This window comes from Paralichthys olivaceus, chromosome 20 (genome assembly GCF_024713975.1).
Source record: "Paralichthys olivaceus isolate ysfri-2021 chromosome 20, ASM2471397v2, whole genome shotgun sequence".
In the NCBI taxonomy this organism is placed as follows: Eukaryota; Metazoa; Chordata; class Actinopteri; order Pleuronectiformes; family Paralichthyidae; genus Paralichthys; species Paralichthys olivaceus.
The window spans coordinates 20,009,762-20,028,891 of NC_091112.1; the positions used below are offsets into that span (position 1 = coordinate 20,009,762).

Below are 19,130 nucleotides of genomic sequence, written 5' to 3' on the forward strand. Positions count from 1 at the left end.
TACAAACACATACAGACACTGGCTTTGATGTCTGACATTTTTAAAAAGCCTATATAGATGTATTACATGTGTGTCAAACATCTTGGACAAGTTGTCTATAATGTCTTGATTTCTTGAAAATGCATTGCTGCCTCCAACAAGTTAAAATCATATTTTTATATATTTTGTTCTTGGAAAAAAAAATATTTTTGTCTGTATTTGCATATAGAGCAGGGAAGTGTCACTGGAGACACATGTGGAGACACATTCTAATACCAGGGCTGAACAGAGTCTGTGGTACACACAGCTGTAGGCAGGAACACTGATCAGCAGGCTTGCCTCGTCTGCACAATCCATTCTGTCCATTTGATCAAAGGTTGGAGAGCGTGGGGGTGGGGGGGATGTGTGTAAGCATAGCGTCCTCATAAATAGTGAGTGCATTCTGAAAGAAGAAGATCAACAGGACACAGGGGACATGTCTCTGTTTTCAATACAAGCTAACATTGGAGACAACCAGGAGGACAACAAAGAGAAATTCTCATCTTATCATCAAGGATAATTATACCACTTTGACTTATTTTCATAGTTTTAACCATCCTTCTTTATAGCAATTATAACACTGTAATCACCAAGTTCATCAGTAGCTAAGCTCTGGGATGTCGTTGAACTGAAGTCATAAGATCAGACAGTTCTAATAACTCATTTGGTAACACTTTTTGCATTTGCAGTAATCTATCTGTGCTACCAAATTATTTTGATGTAAACACCTGGGGCCTGTACTACGAAGCAAGCTCAACATAGCCCGGATATCTTTCCGTAATCCATCTCGATTTAACCTAAGAAACACTGTCAGGCTTGGTAGTCACATGAAGCTGGTTACAACCAAGGCTTTCCGGCTCTGGATATTAGCGTGTGCACATAAAAGGGTCTGTGTTTACTGGATATGACTAAGTGAACTGCACATTTCACAAACAAGGATTAAAAGAAACACAGTTACAGCCGCCAAATGGAGGTAGGACAGCTGGCAAAAAATCTCTGATTGTGTGAATGTGTAAATTACAGAGAAAAAATATATAACGTGACACACACTGTCTGCACTGTCTCTGAGGACACACTGTTTGCAATTACTGGTCAATAAAAACATACAGACCTATGTTCAGGGGCCAAACCTGACTGTGCACATTTGGTATGTTGGTGACAGGATGTGTCTAGCATACCTGGAAACAGAGAGAGACTGAGATGTACTGGGTGTGTTAGCGGCGGGGATTGACTTAACCAACCAGACAGTGTTTTATACTTCCCTTATCCTTCCTTTAAGGATAGTGCACACCACAGAACAGCATAGTGTCATTTTGATGACAGCTGGCTGCGTGAGGGATGGGGACTATCACCAGGTAAATCTGTAAACTATCTGTCTCCCATTCCACAAAATATTTAATTGCATAGGATAAACCTACTTAAAGGGAAGGATATGAGTATAAACCTTTGTCTGGTTATCCTACCGCTAACACATCCATTACATCAATATCAGTAACTCCCACGAGTAAAGAAACATAGATCAATGCAGAGAGTCTGTGGTACTGTGAGCACTTTGCTCCTAGGTGTCAGGTTGGTTATGTTCGGTTTCAGCAGCTTACAAAGGTTTATCATTCCCTCTGATGACATTCTATATCTTTCATTACTCAGAGATACTCTGACGACCCTTGTCCTCTTCAGAGACCCTCTAACAATCTGCGCACCGAGCTCCAATTTTTTTTTTTGCTCCATTGGATGCTCCAAGAACGGTGATGTCATGTTTTTTTAAAGACATTTATTGGTAAGTGGTTGGAGACTTTATACTGCTTGATCTCTTATCTCCCAATTAACCTGCTCCGGAGCAGGTTAGCCGTTCAGGATAAGTTACCATGGTGATTTACTCCGATAAGAAGTGAACGACCTTCGTAGGACTGAAAACTCTTAACCATACCTGCTTCGTAGTACAAATCCTGCTTCATAGTACAGGCCTCAGAAGTCCCACTATTTATAAGCATTATGTAAACATATAATACTTTTCACCATACAATAATATAGTTGCATATAGATATTTGATACTGTAAGTGATTGTTGATGTACAGTATTATTTTTGAAGTGTACCTTAAAATTAATATTTTACAAAAATATTCTATATTGTTATTCATTATGTTTATTAAGCAGCTTCACCTATGGAAGCCTGTGTAAGGAGTAATACTTGTTGGAAATGTATTCTCGCTCACTACATTAGTGTAGTGAGCAAGAATAAGAACAACCGTGTTGTAAACCATATTAAATGTTTTTTCTGCTGCTTTTAATAACTAAACAGGGGGACTTAAAGTATAGTGCTTCCACCAAACATATTTGGAATCTTACATGGATTACTGTAAGTGCAAAAACATAAGTCAATAAAAAAAAAAATAGACAAAACAATGTAACTGCTATTACATGAATGACAGATATGCACCTGAAAATAATGCCAGGGCCCATAGCAATGATAATTTGCCCATGAGAAAAACAAAGACTGCATCCATTGAACCATTCATCACAGTTAAGAGACAGATAATGTTATCATGTTCTCAGGCATCAGCAATTCACTTGAGCTGTTTTCAGACATGTCCTCCAAGAATTGGGTCCACACAGTCTCCGGAGTTTGCCATCCACACATGAAGAACGCAGCAGGAGATTCTCCGCACAGGCGCATTCACAACAACACAGAAATCTCCAGCGTGTTCAGGTGAGGGGTGGTGCAGCAGGCAGAGGCAGGATGTAACATATTACGCTGCGGAGATAACATGTTTTTGTTTAAAGCATATCGACACTGGCGTCTGCCCTTTACCACCAAAAGCTCTCTTGGCATCTTCCTCTTTGTCTTCTATGTGTATGACACCGCTTTTTGATCCTGAGATATTTGTTTTATTTTTGTTTTTCTGTTTTGTGTCTGTCGGTTGTGAGAAACATCAACACACCCACTCACTTGTAAATATCACAGAGGATCTCCTGCTACCTTATCATATCTGCTCCTACTAACTTTCTACGAGGAGACTGCAAGGAGAAAGTCAGCAGAATGTCGGGAGGCTCTCACTCTGACATTTGCATTTACACATAGAGCCCCTTTAGAGATGTTCGGAGGTTCTCCGGAGTTCAGTGCATGTCTGAAAGCAGCTTTGGTGACTACAATGTTATCTCACTTGATTCTGTATTAATAACAGCCCAACATAAGACAAATACACCTAAAAATGAATAAACCAGAATCACCCTGTCACGATCATCACTTCTTATACACATAAAACCAACAATGACATTATTCTGCATAATTATCAAGATGTAACATACTGTACATCACTGCCATGCATTGCATTTGGAGTATGGGACCTCAGCTGAGGAAAAGGTCCCTGTTCAAATACTAGTTGTATTTGTCAAGAGCTGTCAGCATTTTATGGGCTCAGGGGTCCAGGTAGTTTGGTTCAAAAATGATTGCACAGTGGAAAAGATCCTTCATAACGTGACTTCCTTCAATCTCGTCTTCGTTTGGTTGTGCACATTGTGTCCTGGATACAGGCAAACAAATTTTGGCATCAAGATACAAGTTCATTTTTCACATTGCTGGCAACCCAAACTGAAGTTAACAGTCTGTACGACCTGTAGGATCTGTATATTGTTCATGTCCTTCAATTCTATAAACATCTGCCACATTCAGCCAAACAAAAAGCATACTCAATATTCCACGGAAGACTGAGAACATGCTCAAGTTTTGGAAGATCCTTGTGAGAAATACTCCAAAGTGTCCAGTGCTCAGTTTCTCTCCGCCTTACACAGAATTTAAAAACAAACGGGGCAATTTCTGAATCCAGGGTAAAATATGATTACTCCATCACTGAAAAGGTCCAGAGCCAAAGCTCTTATCCCACTGTGAACACTGCTGCTCTAACTGGTCCAGCAGCTTGTCCACTGACTCCTCTTTGTTCTCTAGCTTCAGGTATCGCCTGCCACTGCCCAGGTTTAACCGAGGCCAGCTTTGGTGAGTCTGCTCCTCCACAGCATCCATAACATGCCCCAGGATGTTCACGCAAACCTGTGAACCAGCCTCTCTCTTTAAGGCTACAAGCTGATTTATCTGACCCTCCTCACTGGGTGCGTGGAGACCTTCCTGGAGACGCACACCAGCTCGGGCTATGTGAGGGTTAGTCCTGTAGCTCATACTATGGCAACGCCTCGGCTGGGCAGCTGGAATATCCACCTCGTCCACCCCCAGGGTGGACATGGAACTGGCAGACACCAGGCAGTTGTTGAGCTTGACAACTGGGGAAGCCTGCACATTGAAGTTGCCTCTCTGCTCAGCACCAGACTGTATGTTTAAGTCTGTCTGACTGGAATTACATGAGTTGGAGTGGGAGGACTGAAGGTAAGGCGGCAGCTCTGATTCCTGGTGGTGGAGGGCTTCTGTCTGGAGAACAGCTTGCTGGTAGATGCCCTCCACGCTGTCCTCATCTTCTCTGGGGTGTCTGGTCTGGAGCAGGGGCTCAGAGCTGGCCAGCTGCTGCAGACAGAGGATGTTGAGATGGGCAGCTGGCAAACTGCTCACCCACTGGTAGTGTTTCGCCATCGAGTTGGCTACTGCTATTTCTTTAAGGTCGGCTGAGGGCACAGCTGCAGACACAGAGCAGATAACACTACGCATCTGGGCCAGCAGCATCTGAGTCTCTCTGTCCCTGTTCTCATACAGGACCGTGTTGGCACATATGAGGATGAAGAGTCCAACCCCCATGATGACAGGCCCTAACAGCTTCATCCGTTCATTGTGGATGAGGCTGGCTGTGGACAGGAGACCCTTAGCTCCCAGACTCCAGCCTGAAGTCTGTGAATCAGAGATACTTTCCCCGTCTGCAGCTCCCAGGATGGAGGATCTTGATATCCTGTAGGGCCAGTAACCTGCCACAGCCAGGGCAGTTCCGACGACCACTACAATGATCCCCAGCACCAGGAAGGCTCCAGGCATGGAACGGATGCGAAGCTTGCCTCGGATCACCCTGTCCTTTTTCTTTCTGCTTCGTAAGGTGAAGCGAGACTTTCGCCGCCTGGATGGGGAAGTTGGCTTGACACCTCGGGCCTTTTGGGTCTTCATGGCACAGGTCAGTCAGGAACTATCCCTCCAGGTCACACCCTGTCAGAGGACTTGAGGAGTGAGGAGATGTTTAGAGTTAATGCAGCTTTAACAGTGTATCTGTATCCACTAATTATGCACAATACATCAGTCAGCTTTACTTAGCAGATCACAAAAATGTGATGATTACAAGTGCATGCTAGAGTTATGACCAAATATAAAGCCTATGCTTGAACATATTTGAACATTTCTGACCTTTGCCCACTGTTGGCGGTAGTAGTAAAAAAGAGACATGGTTAGACACCGCTATTCCAACTCCCTCACGTGTCAGAGCTGGGGACACAGAAATGGTTGAGTGCAATGCATACACTGCAAAAAATAAAGTGATGCCATCAGAACAAGCAAATATAGTCTACATACAGCAGCTTTCATGACTAGATGTTTACAAATCGTTGTGGGAGAAAGCTGAAACCTCACATTCAGTGTCGGGCATTAATGTGCTACCCTTCAAGAACATGATTAATGAGTTGTGTAAGGGTAAATGTTGTATGTTGTTAGGACGGATGACATCGCTTTAGTCTTTTGAACCAGAGTGACAGTTGCAGGTAGCGTCTTGTCCTTCTACATCTGTTCAGTACAAAGGATGGGATGTGAGGGTGTGGAGTCTTTAATGGCCCCTCAGTAGCATTAGGGGAAGAGTCACTGTTGTCCACGATCTGAGACAAACTCATTTGATGATTATTCAGTGAGTAAAACAGGAGGTGCTTGAGAGCACAAGCTGGGCATTAACTTTACTGCGAGGGAGTCTGCGCCTTTAATGAGGGAGGTCTCTTACAAACAGACATATTATTGGCCTGCACATCTATATTACCACATAATGATATCTTTCACATTAGAGTGATCCAGTCCCAACCAACTCTGAATGATGATAAGAATGTTTTCTAAAACTACAAAACATTAAGGTTGAGGTAACAACGGTTACCAACGGCAACCTGGACTAAAACGCTGCTTTACCTTTTACTCCTTTTCTTTTTGTCTTTGTTTCTCCTATAGTATCTTGATTCTGTAGAAAGGGAGTGTTTGTGTGCAGCTGTTTAATAGCTCTGACTGGATATCAGAACACTTTAATAAAAACTATGTCAGGGAATCTGGTCTGTTAAACATGTATTCCTTAAGCCAAAACATGAACAATTGGACTAATCAACAGAAGGTAATTTTACACATAATTAAAGTAATTATATTTGTTGTTGTGTAGTCATTAGTACAGGGATGTAATTTATATTGGAGATGGTAGTTGAAGGTCTTGTATTTAAACCATCTTACTGAAAAGGAACAGATAACATGTGGATGTCTGAAATCTAGACATATTTGGTCTTGCCATAGCTTACTTTGACCACTCCATTAGTCGATGGTTGTTTACAATGTTCCAAACCTTCTACGTCTGAGGTAGCTTGTAAATTCAAAGAGCTACAAACAAAAGCAGAGAACCTCTTGCACGTGTCCTGTTCTCCAGCTCTCTCATGATCATAAACAAAGCAGAATGAAATGGAAAAACAGCCCCTAACACTCCCAGTGCAATTACCTGAGTTTCTGAGCATTTAGCAGTGAGACTAAAATGCTTTCACTGAGCTGACTGCCAGACCCCTCACAGCTGTGTCACCTCTTCTTATTGTGCACAGCTGGGGCTGGGTGCTCAAATAGGCTTTCACTTCTTTAGGTTTAATGGAGCACAACTCCACAGCATTCAAGCTCAAAGCACCACTCTTGACTTTTTTATTCGTGAAAGTCTCATTCGTGAAAGTCATTCCTTCTCTTTCCTCTGCAGGTGCAGAAGCATCACAGCGACAGTGACACCGACATACTGATGAGGAGGATTCTGCACAAATTGCTGAAATTCATGGAGAACACCTCGCAGTGATTCTTCTCTGTGTTGCTGCAGAGGAGATCCTACAGGTCGTACTGACAGTTTTCTCACCTCGACTTTTATGTATATTACATAAATTAATATTCTCTGCCATCCGTCTGCCCGTCCGTCCATCTATCCATCTACCGATCTATCCTATCCGTCTATCTGTCTGTCCGTCCCTCTATCTATCCAGCCATTCAGCCATGTGTCAGTCACTAATGACTACCTTCCAACAAAGGGCAACAGAAACATTCTTATTCATCCTGAAAACAAAGTATGCCAAAGTGACCAATACATTCCACAAATTAAAAATAAATCTTCCCACTGCACTAATCACTATTCTATATTCAAATGTGAGCAGAGATTTGATACCTAACACTGCAGTTCCTCTCAGCTCTACAGATCTTTAAAGCCTCTTTCAGGTTGTTAAGATTTTACAGCATCAACGCAGTGGCGTGGTGTTCAGCACCTGCACCTCATGGCAGGAAGGTTCTCCCTGTGACCGCCTGGCCTTTCTCCAGCTGCTCTATTCTCCTGCCACAGGTTCAGTGGGTTCATTTGTGATTCCAACTTGCTTGGGAATGGTCTCTCTCATGTGTCAGTTTGACACTGGCTCAACCAATAAAGATGCAATTTAACAAGCCTAAGAGCTTAACCTGCACATACTAAGTATTCTCTCTTATGAGTGAGCTTCCATGGTAAAGTCTGATCACAGTGGTTGATGCCGACATGCATTTGTTTCTCAGCTTAGAGCATCTCATGGGGCGTAATCTGCTCTGCGGCAGAATTTTCTCACTCTTTACAAAATTATACCATCTAGTATAGAGTACTCTTGTATCCATTTTCTAAAAAATATTTAAAGTTTGTTCCATGTTCCTGGCTTTTTCCACAGTTTAAAACTACATTTCGAGACTAGATCTCGACCCCTGGTTACATCACACCTGAGCAAACTCCATCTGCTGATGATGAAGGGCCTGAGATTCAGCCACAAGTTCCTGACATAAGCATGTCCAGTTTGAGTTATGATTATTTTGTCAAACTACTATTCAGGGATTCACATTTAAATTAAATGTTTAAAATAACAGTTTCCTACATGCCCCTGACAAAGGATAATGACTCACATAAACCTTTTTCTAATATGGTTGTAAGCAGCATTTCAGTGTCTTTTGAACCCACAGTGAATTGTGTCCAGTACAAGTATCACAACTGTTACTTTGATACTCCTTTCTTGGTCTGAATCATGTTTACCTATTCTTTGATATATAGAGATATATAGATATATCTAAATATATCTCTGGTCGGACGCTCTCCAAACTCCAGGGTAAATATGTCACCTTGGGCTCTGGAGATTATGACTCACATTTTTCACAATGTTGTGAGCCAAAAATGTTGGCATATTTATCAAAAATCTCAACGCATGTTATTCAGGCACATGTTTTGAAGCTGCGGTGTTAAGATATTAGACACGATCCATTTGACATGCGTGACTCATTTGGTGACATTTTGCTTTGTGTTTCAATCTGAAATGTGCTCTGAAACACACATCACACAGGTCTCTTCTTCACCATTAACAGTGATTGTTTATGTGACTGTGGTCTGTTGGATTACAGCTGCAGCGACAGAATCATAGTGGACTGCATCCACCAGCTCGGACACATGTTTCTACTGGTAAACTGTGTGATATGCAGCAGGACTGCGTCTGAGTGTGAACACACAACTGAAGCAGAAGATGCTCAGACACCCAGCTTCACTGTGGTCGCATTCAATAACACGGCAGTGACACACCGGAGAGCAGTGTGAGCTGCAAATGATCAGCCCCAGTGTCGTGCCTGACACAGGACGCATCCCTTCAGTGTGTCATAGACCCACCACACTGTTCGTCTGCTGTGTTCCAACCAGCAGAGGAAGCTGGGCTGGAGCCACATCACTCCTGGGAAGCCACAAGTTGTGCTTGATGATGTGTACAGACACTGGGGTGTATGTGATGAGTTTACAGCAGGGTGTGGAGGGGTGGGACCCTCTGTGATGCAAAGGCAACATGAAGCTGAACAAAACGAAATCCCCTCCATGCAATATGAATCAGAACGATTATGACAACATGCAGCTTCTTTAATAGGCAGAAATCAAGCGATTCATCTTTACCTTAAGGACGGACAGCCACTGACTGCCGTGCCGTGCTGCGCCGAACCATCTCTCCTAAAATGCTGTGTGGAGGTTAGCGACAGACAGGAGTGCGTCTGGCTTGTCTGTGCTGCTGCATTCCTCAACAACAACACACACCAGCACAGCACCATCCATACACAGTGTGGTTGGTGGAAGAAACACTGGAGCCAGCGGTGACTGCAGCACTTTCCCTGCTGGTTGGACCAGCCAGTCTAACTTCTCCGGGACTCACAGGCCAGTGGCAGCTGACTTCTGGGAACTTGCCTGCATGTCTCGGACCCTGTTGCAGCCTCTTCATAGTTTGAGGACGCAGAACCTCCGGATCGTTTGGGACGAGGACTCCCCGGAATGTGCACAACTCAAGACGCTGTCTCTGTTCCGGAGTATTTACAACAGGCAAGAGGGCAGGAGGAGGAGTCCGCGGTGTCTTCGGCAACTCCTGAGGAACATCTGGCGCAAAGCTCGTCTCACCGTGAGGACAATGGAAGCCAGCAGCGCCCCCCGATGCTCCACAGCGCTGCGCTCTGCGCTCTGTCTGCGGACCAGCGCAGTCAAGAGAGCAGCAGCCAACAGGCTCCAACACTCCCAGCCTTCAAAATAAAAGTATCCCGGCGCCACAGAGTCGACAGCATGAACATAGCCAGTGTCTTCGTTCTTGAATTGACTCGTGTCAGAGTCATTTGAATCCAACTCAGCTGCGCAGAGCAACTGAGAGTACGTTTACTATGTAAGTGGTAAATGTATTTAAGAGCCACAGTTCTGGAACAAATACAACACACACACACGGGACACAACTAAGATCATGGAGTCAGAAATAACAGGCACTGATGTTTGTCTCCACCTAGTGGAGGGCAGCTGATGTCACATGGTGTAAAGTGACTATTTAAAGTCTGCCAGCAGTGATACATTATAAACTCAACATTGTTTCATTCGGACTTGTAGCTGTGCGCATCAGAGCACTTGGTTTATGGTTTGGGGGAGGTGTTGGGGGAGGGGCTCTACATGGGTCCAGTGCAATGAGGATCTGCTACCAGGAACCCTTCTGTCACAACAGGGAATCAAACAGGTGCTCAACAGTGACCTCTGCAGTCTGGGAGCCACCTGAAACATGGAACGCACATCAGTAGACTGAATTCAAATATAAAATGGTGTCAAATTGAAAAAGCAGCATAAGACGATAGAACAATGTTATTAGAGTTAGATAAAAATGAATGAGGAATAACAGAAAGTAACAGGCAGAGGGAAACAGAAATGTCTTCAGCACTGATTTCAAAGAAGAGTTGTGGATGACCTGCAGGTCTCTGGCAGCTTGTTCCACAAATGTGGAGCATAAAAAACTGAACGCTGCTTCTCCATGTTTAGATTTGACTCTGGAGACAGAAAGCAGACCTGTTCCACACGACCTGAGGGGTCTGGATTGTTCATAACGTAACAATAGAACTATCTGAATCAGGTTTTGCCTCAATAACAAGCTTTTCATTCAAAATGTTCCACTTCTCCTTACTAGTGTGATTCCCAGTTTTCTCCTAGTTCATATTTTGTATATTGATGTGTACAGTGAGGAAATTTGAATATAACTTCATTTTTGACTTTGCACAGTCATATACACATTATGTTCAGCTTTGCCAGGGTTCATTGCAGAAACATTAAGTAAATCAGTCAGACATAAACCTGCCGTAGCTTCTGATGTACTTTAAACTAGGCTTGTGTGAAATCATAAGTTATTTACATATGAAACAATAATACTTGGAGCGGCTGGTTTTTGGTGACTCAGTTTGTAATGAGACATGGATCCCACTGAGGGAAGTCAACTGTGACAGCAAACAGACATAAGTAATGAGAATAATCATAAAGATACAAGAATCACATCACCTTTATTCGTTTTGGGCTTTAATAAGAGAACATCTCACAAATACTCTACTTCTGTTAAACAGACACAAACCTATATGAGGTCAGCTGGTTGTGTACAAGTATCAAAGTCAATAAATGGTCTATTTTATTTTACAATTGATGCAATTTTAGTTGTAAAGATTTGTTTAATTTTATATTACATGTTTTGTATCCATTTTATTATCTTAGGACATTTACATCAACACCTTATCCTTTGGATTCAGTGCCAGGTCCATATATCAATCAGAAGTATTTATTGTAACTCAGGAATGTGTGTACACACTGCATTTCCATTGGTTTATACACTTTAATGAGATCTATTACCAATGCAAATTTTCTGTGTCCTTAAGAAAATAATTCATGCTGTCAAAATTTCAGTAGACAAAAGGAAAATAAAACACCCAGGGAGGGTTAAGTCCAGAGAAAATGTTTCAGCTGTATATGGGCTCTGGTAGGCTGGATGTCACTTGTTCCTGTTCAACAGAGAGGTCAGCTGACTGCCAATGACACTCGATCAGAGCGTCATACAGCTCCTCACTGTGCTCCATGAACTTCCTGTTGGCCTCCACCACATCCAGCCCTGGACTGGGGTCTGCAACACAAGTGGACGGATGGTTACAAAGTGCCAATGTTTGGCCAACCCTGGTTGTTTTTTGTTAAATTGTTGACATTAAAAGAAGAAAATACATCCCCTGCAGCAAAAAAGTATGTCTTTAAATGTTCATGATAAAGGGGCCAAAGGAGCTTCGACAGGTACAGAGTCCTGGAATATTTCAATCAGGGTTCATACACATTTTATGACTTGTCATGCCTTTTAGACAAATTTTCATAATCACATATTTCCTGAATCATTTTTGTATCTAGTGGCATTAAAAACTCTAGGTACCCGAGGTCAAAACATCTGCTAATACTGAACAGCTGAGCAGGCTGCTTCCTTCGGCTTCCACTCTTTATGCTAATGAAGGCTAACCACTACAACCTCTCCAGCTCCGTATTAAATACAGATGAATATACATCTAAATATCTCACCCTGTAAAAAAAAGTGAATAAATGTTTAACTATTCCTGTGAGCCTTTATTTTAAGACAATTAATATTTTATTGTGGGGGCTGTTTGCTTAAAAGATTCCAGATTACATAATCACTGTTTAAATTAAATTAATTGCCAGTTACAAAATGGTACCAAAGGAGGTATTGGTTGAAGATGCTGAATTATGCATTAAAACTGTTGGATTGACAATAAACTACTACAGGCTGAAGCAATGGTCATAGGACTTGACAGACTACACCATCAGAAATCGAACAGATAAATGTAAATAATAAGCAATACACAGTAATAATTAGCAGCCCCTAATCCCGAGACCAACCTTCAAGTCCATCATCCTCCTCAACAGCTTCACTCTCCTAAAAAAGAGAGAAATAAAGAAATGTTAGAATGATTCATGTCTGTTATTGGTGACTAATGACCATGGGTGTCAACACAGAGAGAGCTCACCTGTGGTGGAGGATACTGTGTGTAGTCATACTGCTGATAGTTGTAACCATACCCTCCTCCAGTCTGATCATAGCCCCAGGGGGAGTAATATCCAGTGTATGGCTGCTGCTGGTACTGGTTGTACTGGTCATAGTTTTGTCTGTAGCTTGAGGTCGACTGCCAGGATTTTTCAGAGTGCTGATTCTGCTGCTGCTGCTGTCGGTTCCTTAAACTCACAGAGGAGCAAGAGACACACAGATGAACTCCACTAAATAATTCTGCTTGTGCTCGGGGGCACTGACTAATCCACTGGCTTAAAAAAAAAAAAAAGTACTTAAGACTTTGAGAAGAACTCACTTGTTAGCAGCCAGGCTCAGTCTCAGAGGTTTACTACCCAGTCCCATAGCACCCTGACACTCCTCTAATGCCCGCTTCTGCAGCCGCTCATCTGGGAACTGAACAAAGCCACAGCCCCTACAGAGAGACACAGACACAGGGTTATTACAGAGCTCCCCTAAAAACAACCAAAGTTTCAGTTGGCCTCAAAAAAAACATTATCTTATAACATTGCAAATGCTGCAATGACTAATCACATTTAAGAAGTACTTAAACAAATTATATTTTCGTGAACTGTCATCTGTAGAGCTGAGGCACAGAGCCTGAAGAATACAAAGCTGTCCAAGAGCTTCCAGTCTTGAAAGGATCTGCAACAATTATTATATAATATATGTTTTCTCAATCCTCAATTTAATTTTCAAATCAATTTCCTAATATATCAAATTCTCAGGAACGTGAAGTCACTGTGTCCAAGTGAATCTTTGTGCTAAATTTGTAGAAATTCCTGAAATGTTGCATTCAAGAGGCCAAAAATGTGTTTGGTGGGGTCACAGTGACCTTGGTCTTTGACCACAAACTTCTAATATGATTATCTTTGAGTCTAAGTGAATGTTTGTACCAAATTTGAAGAGATTTCCAAGAGGAATTCTTGAGATATTGCATTCACAATTCCATACATATGTCCATAGGATGGAAAACCTGAAAAACATAATGCCTCTGGCCACTGGCCATCAACAGCGCAGAGGCACGAAAAGAGATTCCATTATGTAGAAGACACAGACAAAGATGTCAAGAGAGCATTTGCTGAAAAGGGCCGATGACAATGTGCTGAAGACAACTACACCTTATCTACAGTCTACACTGCAGAGATTTCTGTGTAGTTGTGAACACACCTGAGTGGAGAATCTCCTGCTTTGTTGTTCATGTGTGAAAGGTAAACTCTTGAGAAAGTCCAGACCCAATTGCAAAGACATGCTGCAGAGTTCCCGTCTGAAAACTGCTTTAGTAAGGTCCAGACCACTACTATCAAAGAGAAACCCAAAAGTTCCCATAATGAGCAAGCACTTGCAAGTGTGGAGAGAAAAAAAACTCTCAACAGGGAGAAACAGAACAGAACTGGACTGAATGTGCCTGGCCATTTATCTCGACCGGTCGAGGTGACCAGAGAAAGATTAGTGAGAAAGGAGAGGTGGGAGGAAAAAGAGAGGGGTTTGTCATGACCTATCAATACTTACTTAGAGTTGCCCATGCTGTCCAGCACTACTTTCCCCCCCCGGCAGGTAGGGTAGCGGTTGTAAAAGAACTCATAAAGCATCCCATCATCCACCTCTGGAGTTAGATCTCCCACGAACAGAGAATACAGCTGACTACAACAAGAGAACAAAACACAGGCTTTTTTATATTACAGCCAATAATAATCATTACCTTAATTTATATGGCACCTGTCAAAACACATTTATAATGTGATTTACAGTTGAAGGAAAAATGAATAAAATCAAAAACATACATCTGAAGCAAGATGGAGAAAAAGTGACATATTTTTGTCATTAAGTGAAGATTTTAGGCTGCGTCCACACTAAACCATTTCATTTTAAAAACATCAACAGGTTAACATTTTAGATTTGTATCAGAAATAACCTCCTTCCATACCAACACAGCTGGAAATGCATTATTCATGTGCACTGAGAATGTGCGTGCTCATGTGAACAGGTAGTCTAATCTGCAGTTGTTGCTTAGAGGCTACAATACTACAAACGCAGAACTGCAATGGGATTTCTTTTCTTGAAGTGAAGATGAGGTGCTACTGTTGCTGACAGTAAGTGTTCGCAAAGTTTTGCATTCACTGGAAGTAGTCAAATTGTGACTGACTGGAACCTACCAGGAAAAAGTGAGTATTTATTAATATGGGCATCTGACACATTGTTTCCAAATATCTCTCTAATCGACCAGACTAAAACAAAAACCCACAGATTTCAAACTAAAATGGGGCCAGTAGCATATGCAAAAGTTTAGGGGGGCTTGAAAACTGCCAGGAATAAATGTGGCTAAAGGGATGTGTTTTATAACTGAAACATATTAGTGTGGACGTAGCCTTACTGGCCATAATCTTCCTTGAAACTGCTTCTCTATTTGGACTCACCCACTGTCTTGTTTCCCAAAGTTGGCTCTGTTTAACTTGAATCTTGTGGGCTGTGACACACAGAGAGAGAGAGAGAGATGTAAGTTTCCATAACAGTGTCTCAATTAACCAGAATAAGAAAAAATAACACAGTTACTGTGGATGAAAAATGCTCTTCATACCGGACTGGCTCCTGGTAAAGCTTTTCCATTGATTTTGCGGAGACACCTCTCAGCAGTGGCCTCATCTGTCATCTCCACAAAACAGTATCCCAGGGCACCCCTGGATGACAAACCACTTAAAAATCAGAATAAAATAACTGTAAAATTGATAGCTGCTTGTAGAAAACATCCTCACCCTGTCATCTTGTTCCGTAAGATCCGCACATTGACCACCTGCTCCCCCATGGTGGAAAAGGCTCTGATGATGAACTTCTCGTCCATGTAGGAGTCCAGCTGCAGAGAAAAACAACTGAATCTGGTGAACATTCAGTTAAGACAAGAGAACTGATAGAAACAACACTGTTTGAGATCATTTTCACATTTTATATCATAAAAATCTACAGTATAAGGATGATGTCCATTCAAAAACCTGTTCCACTAACAGAAAAAAAGGTTTCACACATCTAACAGGGGGTCTGAGACAGTCTGAGGTTTGTCCACGCTGTTCTTGTTCAGGTTTAACAAATCTAAAGATCATGTTTGATTTCCACCTACTCTGGACAGACCTGGATAGAGAGAACAGTTTAAACTGACTTTTTCCAGGTGTCACGTTGAATAATTGTTGACAGATACAAGCCCAGATTTGCTCTATGCTTCAGATGAAGACAAAAGGTTTCCCATGAATGTTTCCCTTGACCTCGTCTCACCCTGCTGCAGGTTCGAATTCATTACATCAGTAGGACATCTCTCCCACAGCAGTGGAGGAAGTGAACTGTGAATGTTTGCTTTGCTGAATGCCTCAAAAAGTTCATTCACCATCGTGTTCCCCGCTAAGCAGGATTAACCAGCAGTCTGTCAGACACTATACTGACAAACACGACAAAGCTAAAGTCCGGATCTGCTCAAGGAACAACACGCAGGGCTAATGCTAAGGCAGCTAATACGGCTAACATTAAACAATTTGTCGCAACTACGAAATGTGAACAACTCACGTTCCCCATCCATAACGTGCTCATGGTGCCGGTGAAGATGTGACGACTACAAGGTGAATTTAAAGTGAAGCTGAGACTGTAATTCAGGGTGAAACTTCCCCGATGCTCATGATGATGCTAGCTAACTAGCAGCGTGAAACTCCACCAACACTTCTTCTTCTTCTTCTTCTTCTTTGGATTACCGCGAATTGGCGCGTCTTCTTCTGCTTCTTTTGGCTTTTATTGGCAGTTTGCAAACAACGATTTGGTGCATTACCGCCACCTTCTGGACTGGGGCGTGAACATCCATTCAAAATGTCTAAATTATATTTATTATTCTGAGATAATAATACAGCATTCGATAAAACTTGCTTTTTCCAGTTGTTTTGTAGGATAAGTCTTAAATCAAACTTCACTTATTTCAAGGCATTCTTTTATTGCTCATATTTCAGACAGTGTACAATAAGATGATGAACTGTTTCCTCTTACCCACAATAATCATTTTCCTGTGTCATGTTTTCCTATTTTTGGCAACGTACTGTTTAGTCCTGGATATGACTGTTTCTTCTCTCCTGTTTCCTCCTGCCCATCTCATTCCTCCCACTTTCCTTTGAATTTGGTAAAACCTTCGTCCTTTCCTGTCTTCCTCCAATAGCTTCTGCCACCTTTCTTTCAACCTCGGTTTAATGGTGCTCTTGGTATCTGCTTCACTGAAGTTGGCTTCCACATCAGTGCAGCTATTTTCTTTGCAGTCTCCTTAGAAAGTTTATCTGCCATTCCAAAGAAATGAAAGAATAGAAAATAATAATAAACCCATATCCTTTTAGCCAAATCTGTGTCTCTGATGCATTGAATAATCTCACAGCTAATCTTGCCAGCTGTTTGTCTGAAGAGACCTGACAAAGGTGATATCATATTTCCTGCAATGAAGTAGAACATGTTCAACTCTTCCTGCCTGGCTACAGTGTGGGCATTTTCCAGTTGGGTGCTTTCCAATTTTATGCAATGTTTGGTTGAGACCTAAATGACCTATTCTCAAACAAGTGCTTTCCTTCCTTCGTTTCCAGCCCACCTTTCTCCCTGCACCAACACGTCTTTGTATATTATATTGATGTCTTCCTGTTTCATTAATTTCCCAGTACTCCTCCCATGTTGATTGTGCACATGTCCTAATGAATTAGTCTTGGCTAGCCCTAACCCAGAATATCAACATGTTCATTCTCCCCCACACCAACATGAGCAGGAACCCAAAGGAAGCATTTGAGTATACCCTCAATCTCCATTCTATCAGTTCTAAGTGATGATGTGCCAGATTGTGTGATGGTTAATGCTGGAAAACTGTCAGATGCAATAACTCTTCTTTATTTATTTCTCCTCTATCCACTGCAAGGCCACTAATATTACCAGTGGTGTATACTGATACATGATACTCTTCTCTTCAGGTGGAAATCATTCACCAGGACAAATACTGCTGCACCTGCACACCCTGTGTCTGGATCTTTGGGACCATCTGTGAAAATAAATACTGACTGGTCTATGCTTGGCAATGGGAATAACCAGGGAGGAATGGAAGAGATTGTAAATGTGGGGTGTATTGTAAATGACATAATCCTATGTTTTCTGCTTTTGGATCACCAATCAAATGCAGAACTAATAGACTGAGGAACAGCTTCTATCCATGGGCTGTCAGAACACTGAACTCAATAAAATAACTCCTATACAATCCAACCATAACTACCTACTTTGCACTGCAATCAACCACAACTCCCTCCTCTTGCACCTCTCTTTGCACTATTTGAATAGTTTTCTTGTCTGTAAACATGTTTATTTTATTGTTATATGTTATTTCTTTTTTTACTAAATGCACGTTTCAGTGGTAGCTGCTGTAATTTCGCCATGCTTCATTGTGCGATGACATTAAAGGCATTCTATTCTAATCTACCTGAAACTCAGGAAATTGGAGTCATGTTCCCAGCAGTCTGTTAAAATGCCTTTAGCAGGACACAAATTACAGTGCCGCTGGAGATTAACCCAGTATCCCAACATTAGCTTTACTCCTCTAATCCTAAATGGCATTAGAAGAGTAATGCCATCATCCATCAACCTGAGAGAAAGTGTCACTGATAAATATGTTAAATAACAATGGACGATGTACATTACTTTACGATGTTCCACTCTCCACCGTTTATACACTGGAGTATTCTGCATCTACTCATCAGTACCCAAAGATCTAAATTTCAAAGTGTTCCTCCACTGCCTGGCCTCCTCTGTAAGATTATCTCAACTATGAACTTTCCTAAATGTTTGAGCCAAAAGTTCTGCCTTTTCTAAGTGGTTGGCAGACATTTTGTCCCCACTATTCAGCCCTAGAAAAAAAAAAAAATCGCGAAATGTCCCAGATTACCTGAATTCACTCTATTGCAAATCCTTGTTGCCAGGGACCGAGTGAATAAGACATAAATATAAACAAAACCATCATATGCTGTGAGGCATCCAAAACATACACTTTTAGTCAAAAACACATTTCGTGATAAACACCTAACAACCATGTTAATGTTCATAATAAAAACTGATTTTACATAATCATCATCCAATGCAGGGTGATAATTACTTTCCTTCAAAGTTTTAAAAGGTAAAACGATCACAGACAGAGGTCAGACCCTCTGTAACTTCCGATCCAATTGATTTCGATTTTGTGTGGTCAAGCAAAAGAAAAAATGATTGCATGTATTTAGTTTTTTCACAAATGTGCACTTTTCTACTGAAAACCAAGTTAGTCAGTGGTTTTACATATGGAAATGGGGAAATATCACTGTCTAGGTCCACCTGACAACTCACAGATCATTGGAGCTTCACGTGAAAGACTCGAGCTGGCATCAGTCTATTATTGCTATTCACAGTTCTTTAACTTTGTACTCTGCTTTTTGCTCATCTCACTTTTTAACACCTGCTCAGGATCATCCCGTCATTTGTGAATATGAGCCACACTCAGCCTCTCATTCTGTTCGGACTCCTGCTTG

At 41.8% G+C, this 19,130-nt stretch overlaps 2 protein-coding genes across 6 annotated transcripts; both read right to left on the bottom strand.

The window, feature by feature from the left end:
* Positions 1-2,280: 2,280 nt before the first annotated feature.
* Positions 2,281-9,943, bottom strand: tmem200b (transmembrane protein 200B). Of its 2 annotated transcripts, XM_020090400.2 has the most exons (3): positions 9,141-9,943; positions 5,348-5,425; positions 2,281-5,163 (listed from the first exon to the last, which is right to left on the bottom strand). In XM_020090400.2, exon 3 carries the CDS (start codon positions 5,111-5,113, stop codon positions 3,863-3,865), a length of 1,251 nt encoding a protein of 416 aa, XP_019945959.2. In that variant the 5' UTR covers positions 5,114-5,163; positions 5,348-5,425; positions 9,141-9,943; the 3' UTR covers positions 2,281-3,862. The 2 variants fall into 2 exon arrangements, with proteins under 2 accessions (XP_019945959.2, XP_019945960.2); XM_020090401.2 differs by lacking the exon at positions 5,348-5,425.
* A 1,091-nt stretch (positions 9,944-11,034) lies between these two features.
* LOC109631490 (tRNA selenocysteine 1-associated protein 1) lies at positions 11,035-16,372 on the bottom strand. 4 transcript variants are annotated; one of them, XM_069516454.1, is made up of 9 exons: positions 16,132-16,372; positions 15,336-15,433; positions 15,161-15,260; positions 15,000-15,049; positions 14,095-14,226; positions 12,881-12,997; positions 12,545-12,749; positions 12,417-12,453; positions 11,035-11,643 (listed from the first exon to the last, which is right to left on the bottom strand). In XM_069516454.1, the coding sequence occupies exons 1-9, from the start codon at positions 16,153-16,155 to the stop codon at positions 11,483-11,485; spliced, it is 924 nt and encodes a 307-aa protein (XP_069372555.1). In that variant the 5' UTR covers positions 16,156-16,372; the 3' UTR covers positions 11,035-11,482. The 4 variants fall into 4 exon arrangements, with proteins under 4 accessions (XP_069372555.1, XP_019945860.1, XP_019945862.1 ...); XM_020090301.2 differs by having other exon boundaries at positions 12,545-12,755; positions 15,161-15,275; XM_020090303.2 differs by having other exon boundaries at positions 12,545-12,755; positions 16,132-16,335.
* Between the last annotated feature and the right edge of the window lie 2,758 nt (positions 16,373-19,130).

What these genes read in the sequence shown, in the direction of transcription:
- LOC109631490 (XM_020090301.2), bottom strand. Translation starts at nt 16,155, where the DNA reads ATGAGCACGTTATGGATGGGGAAC. An exon ending in GCACGTTATGGATGGGGAAC is followed by an intron (nt 15,434 to 16,131) that starts GTGAGTTGTTCA and finishes TTTTCTCTGCAG; the next exon opens with CTGGACTCCTACATGGACGA. An exon ending in TTTGGGAAACAAGACAGTGG is followed by an intron (nt 14,227 to 14,999) that starts GTGAGTCCAAAT and finishes CTCTTGTTGTAG; the next exon opens with TCAGCTGTATTCTCTGTTCG.
- tmem200b (XM_020090401.2), bottom strand. Translation starts at nt 5,113, where the DNA reads ATGAAGACCCAAAAGGCCCGAGGTGTCAAGCCAACTTCCCCATCCAGG.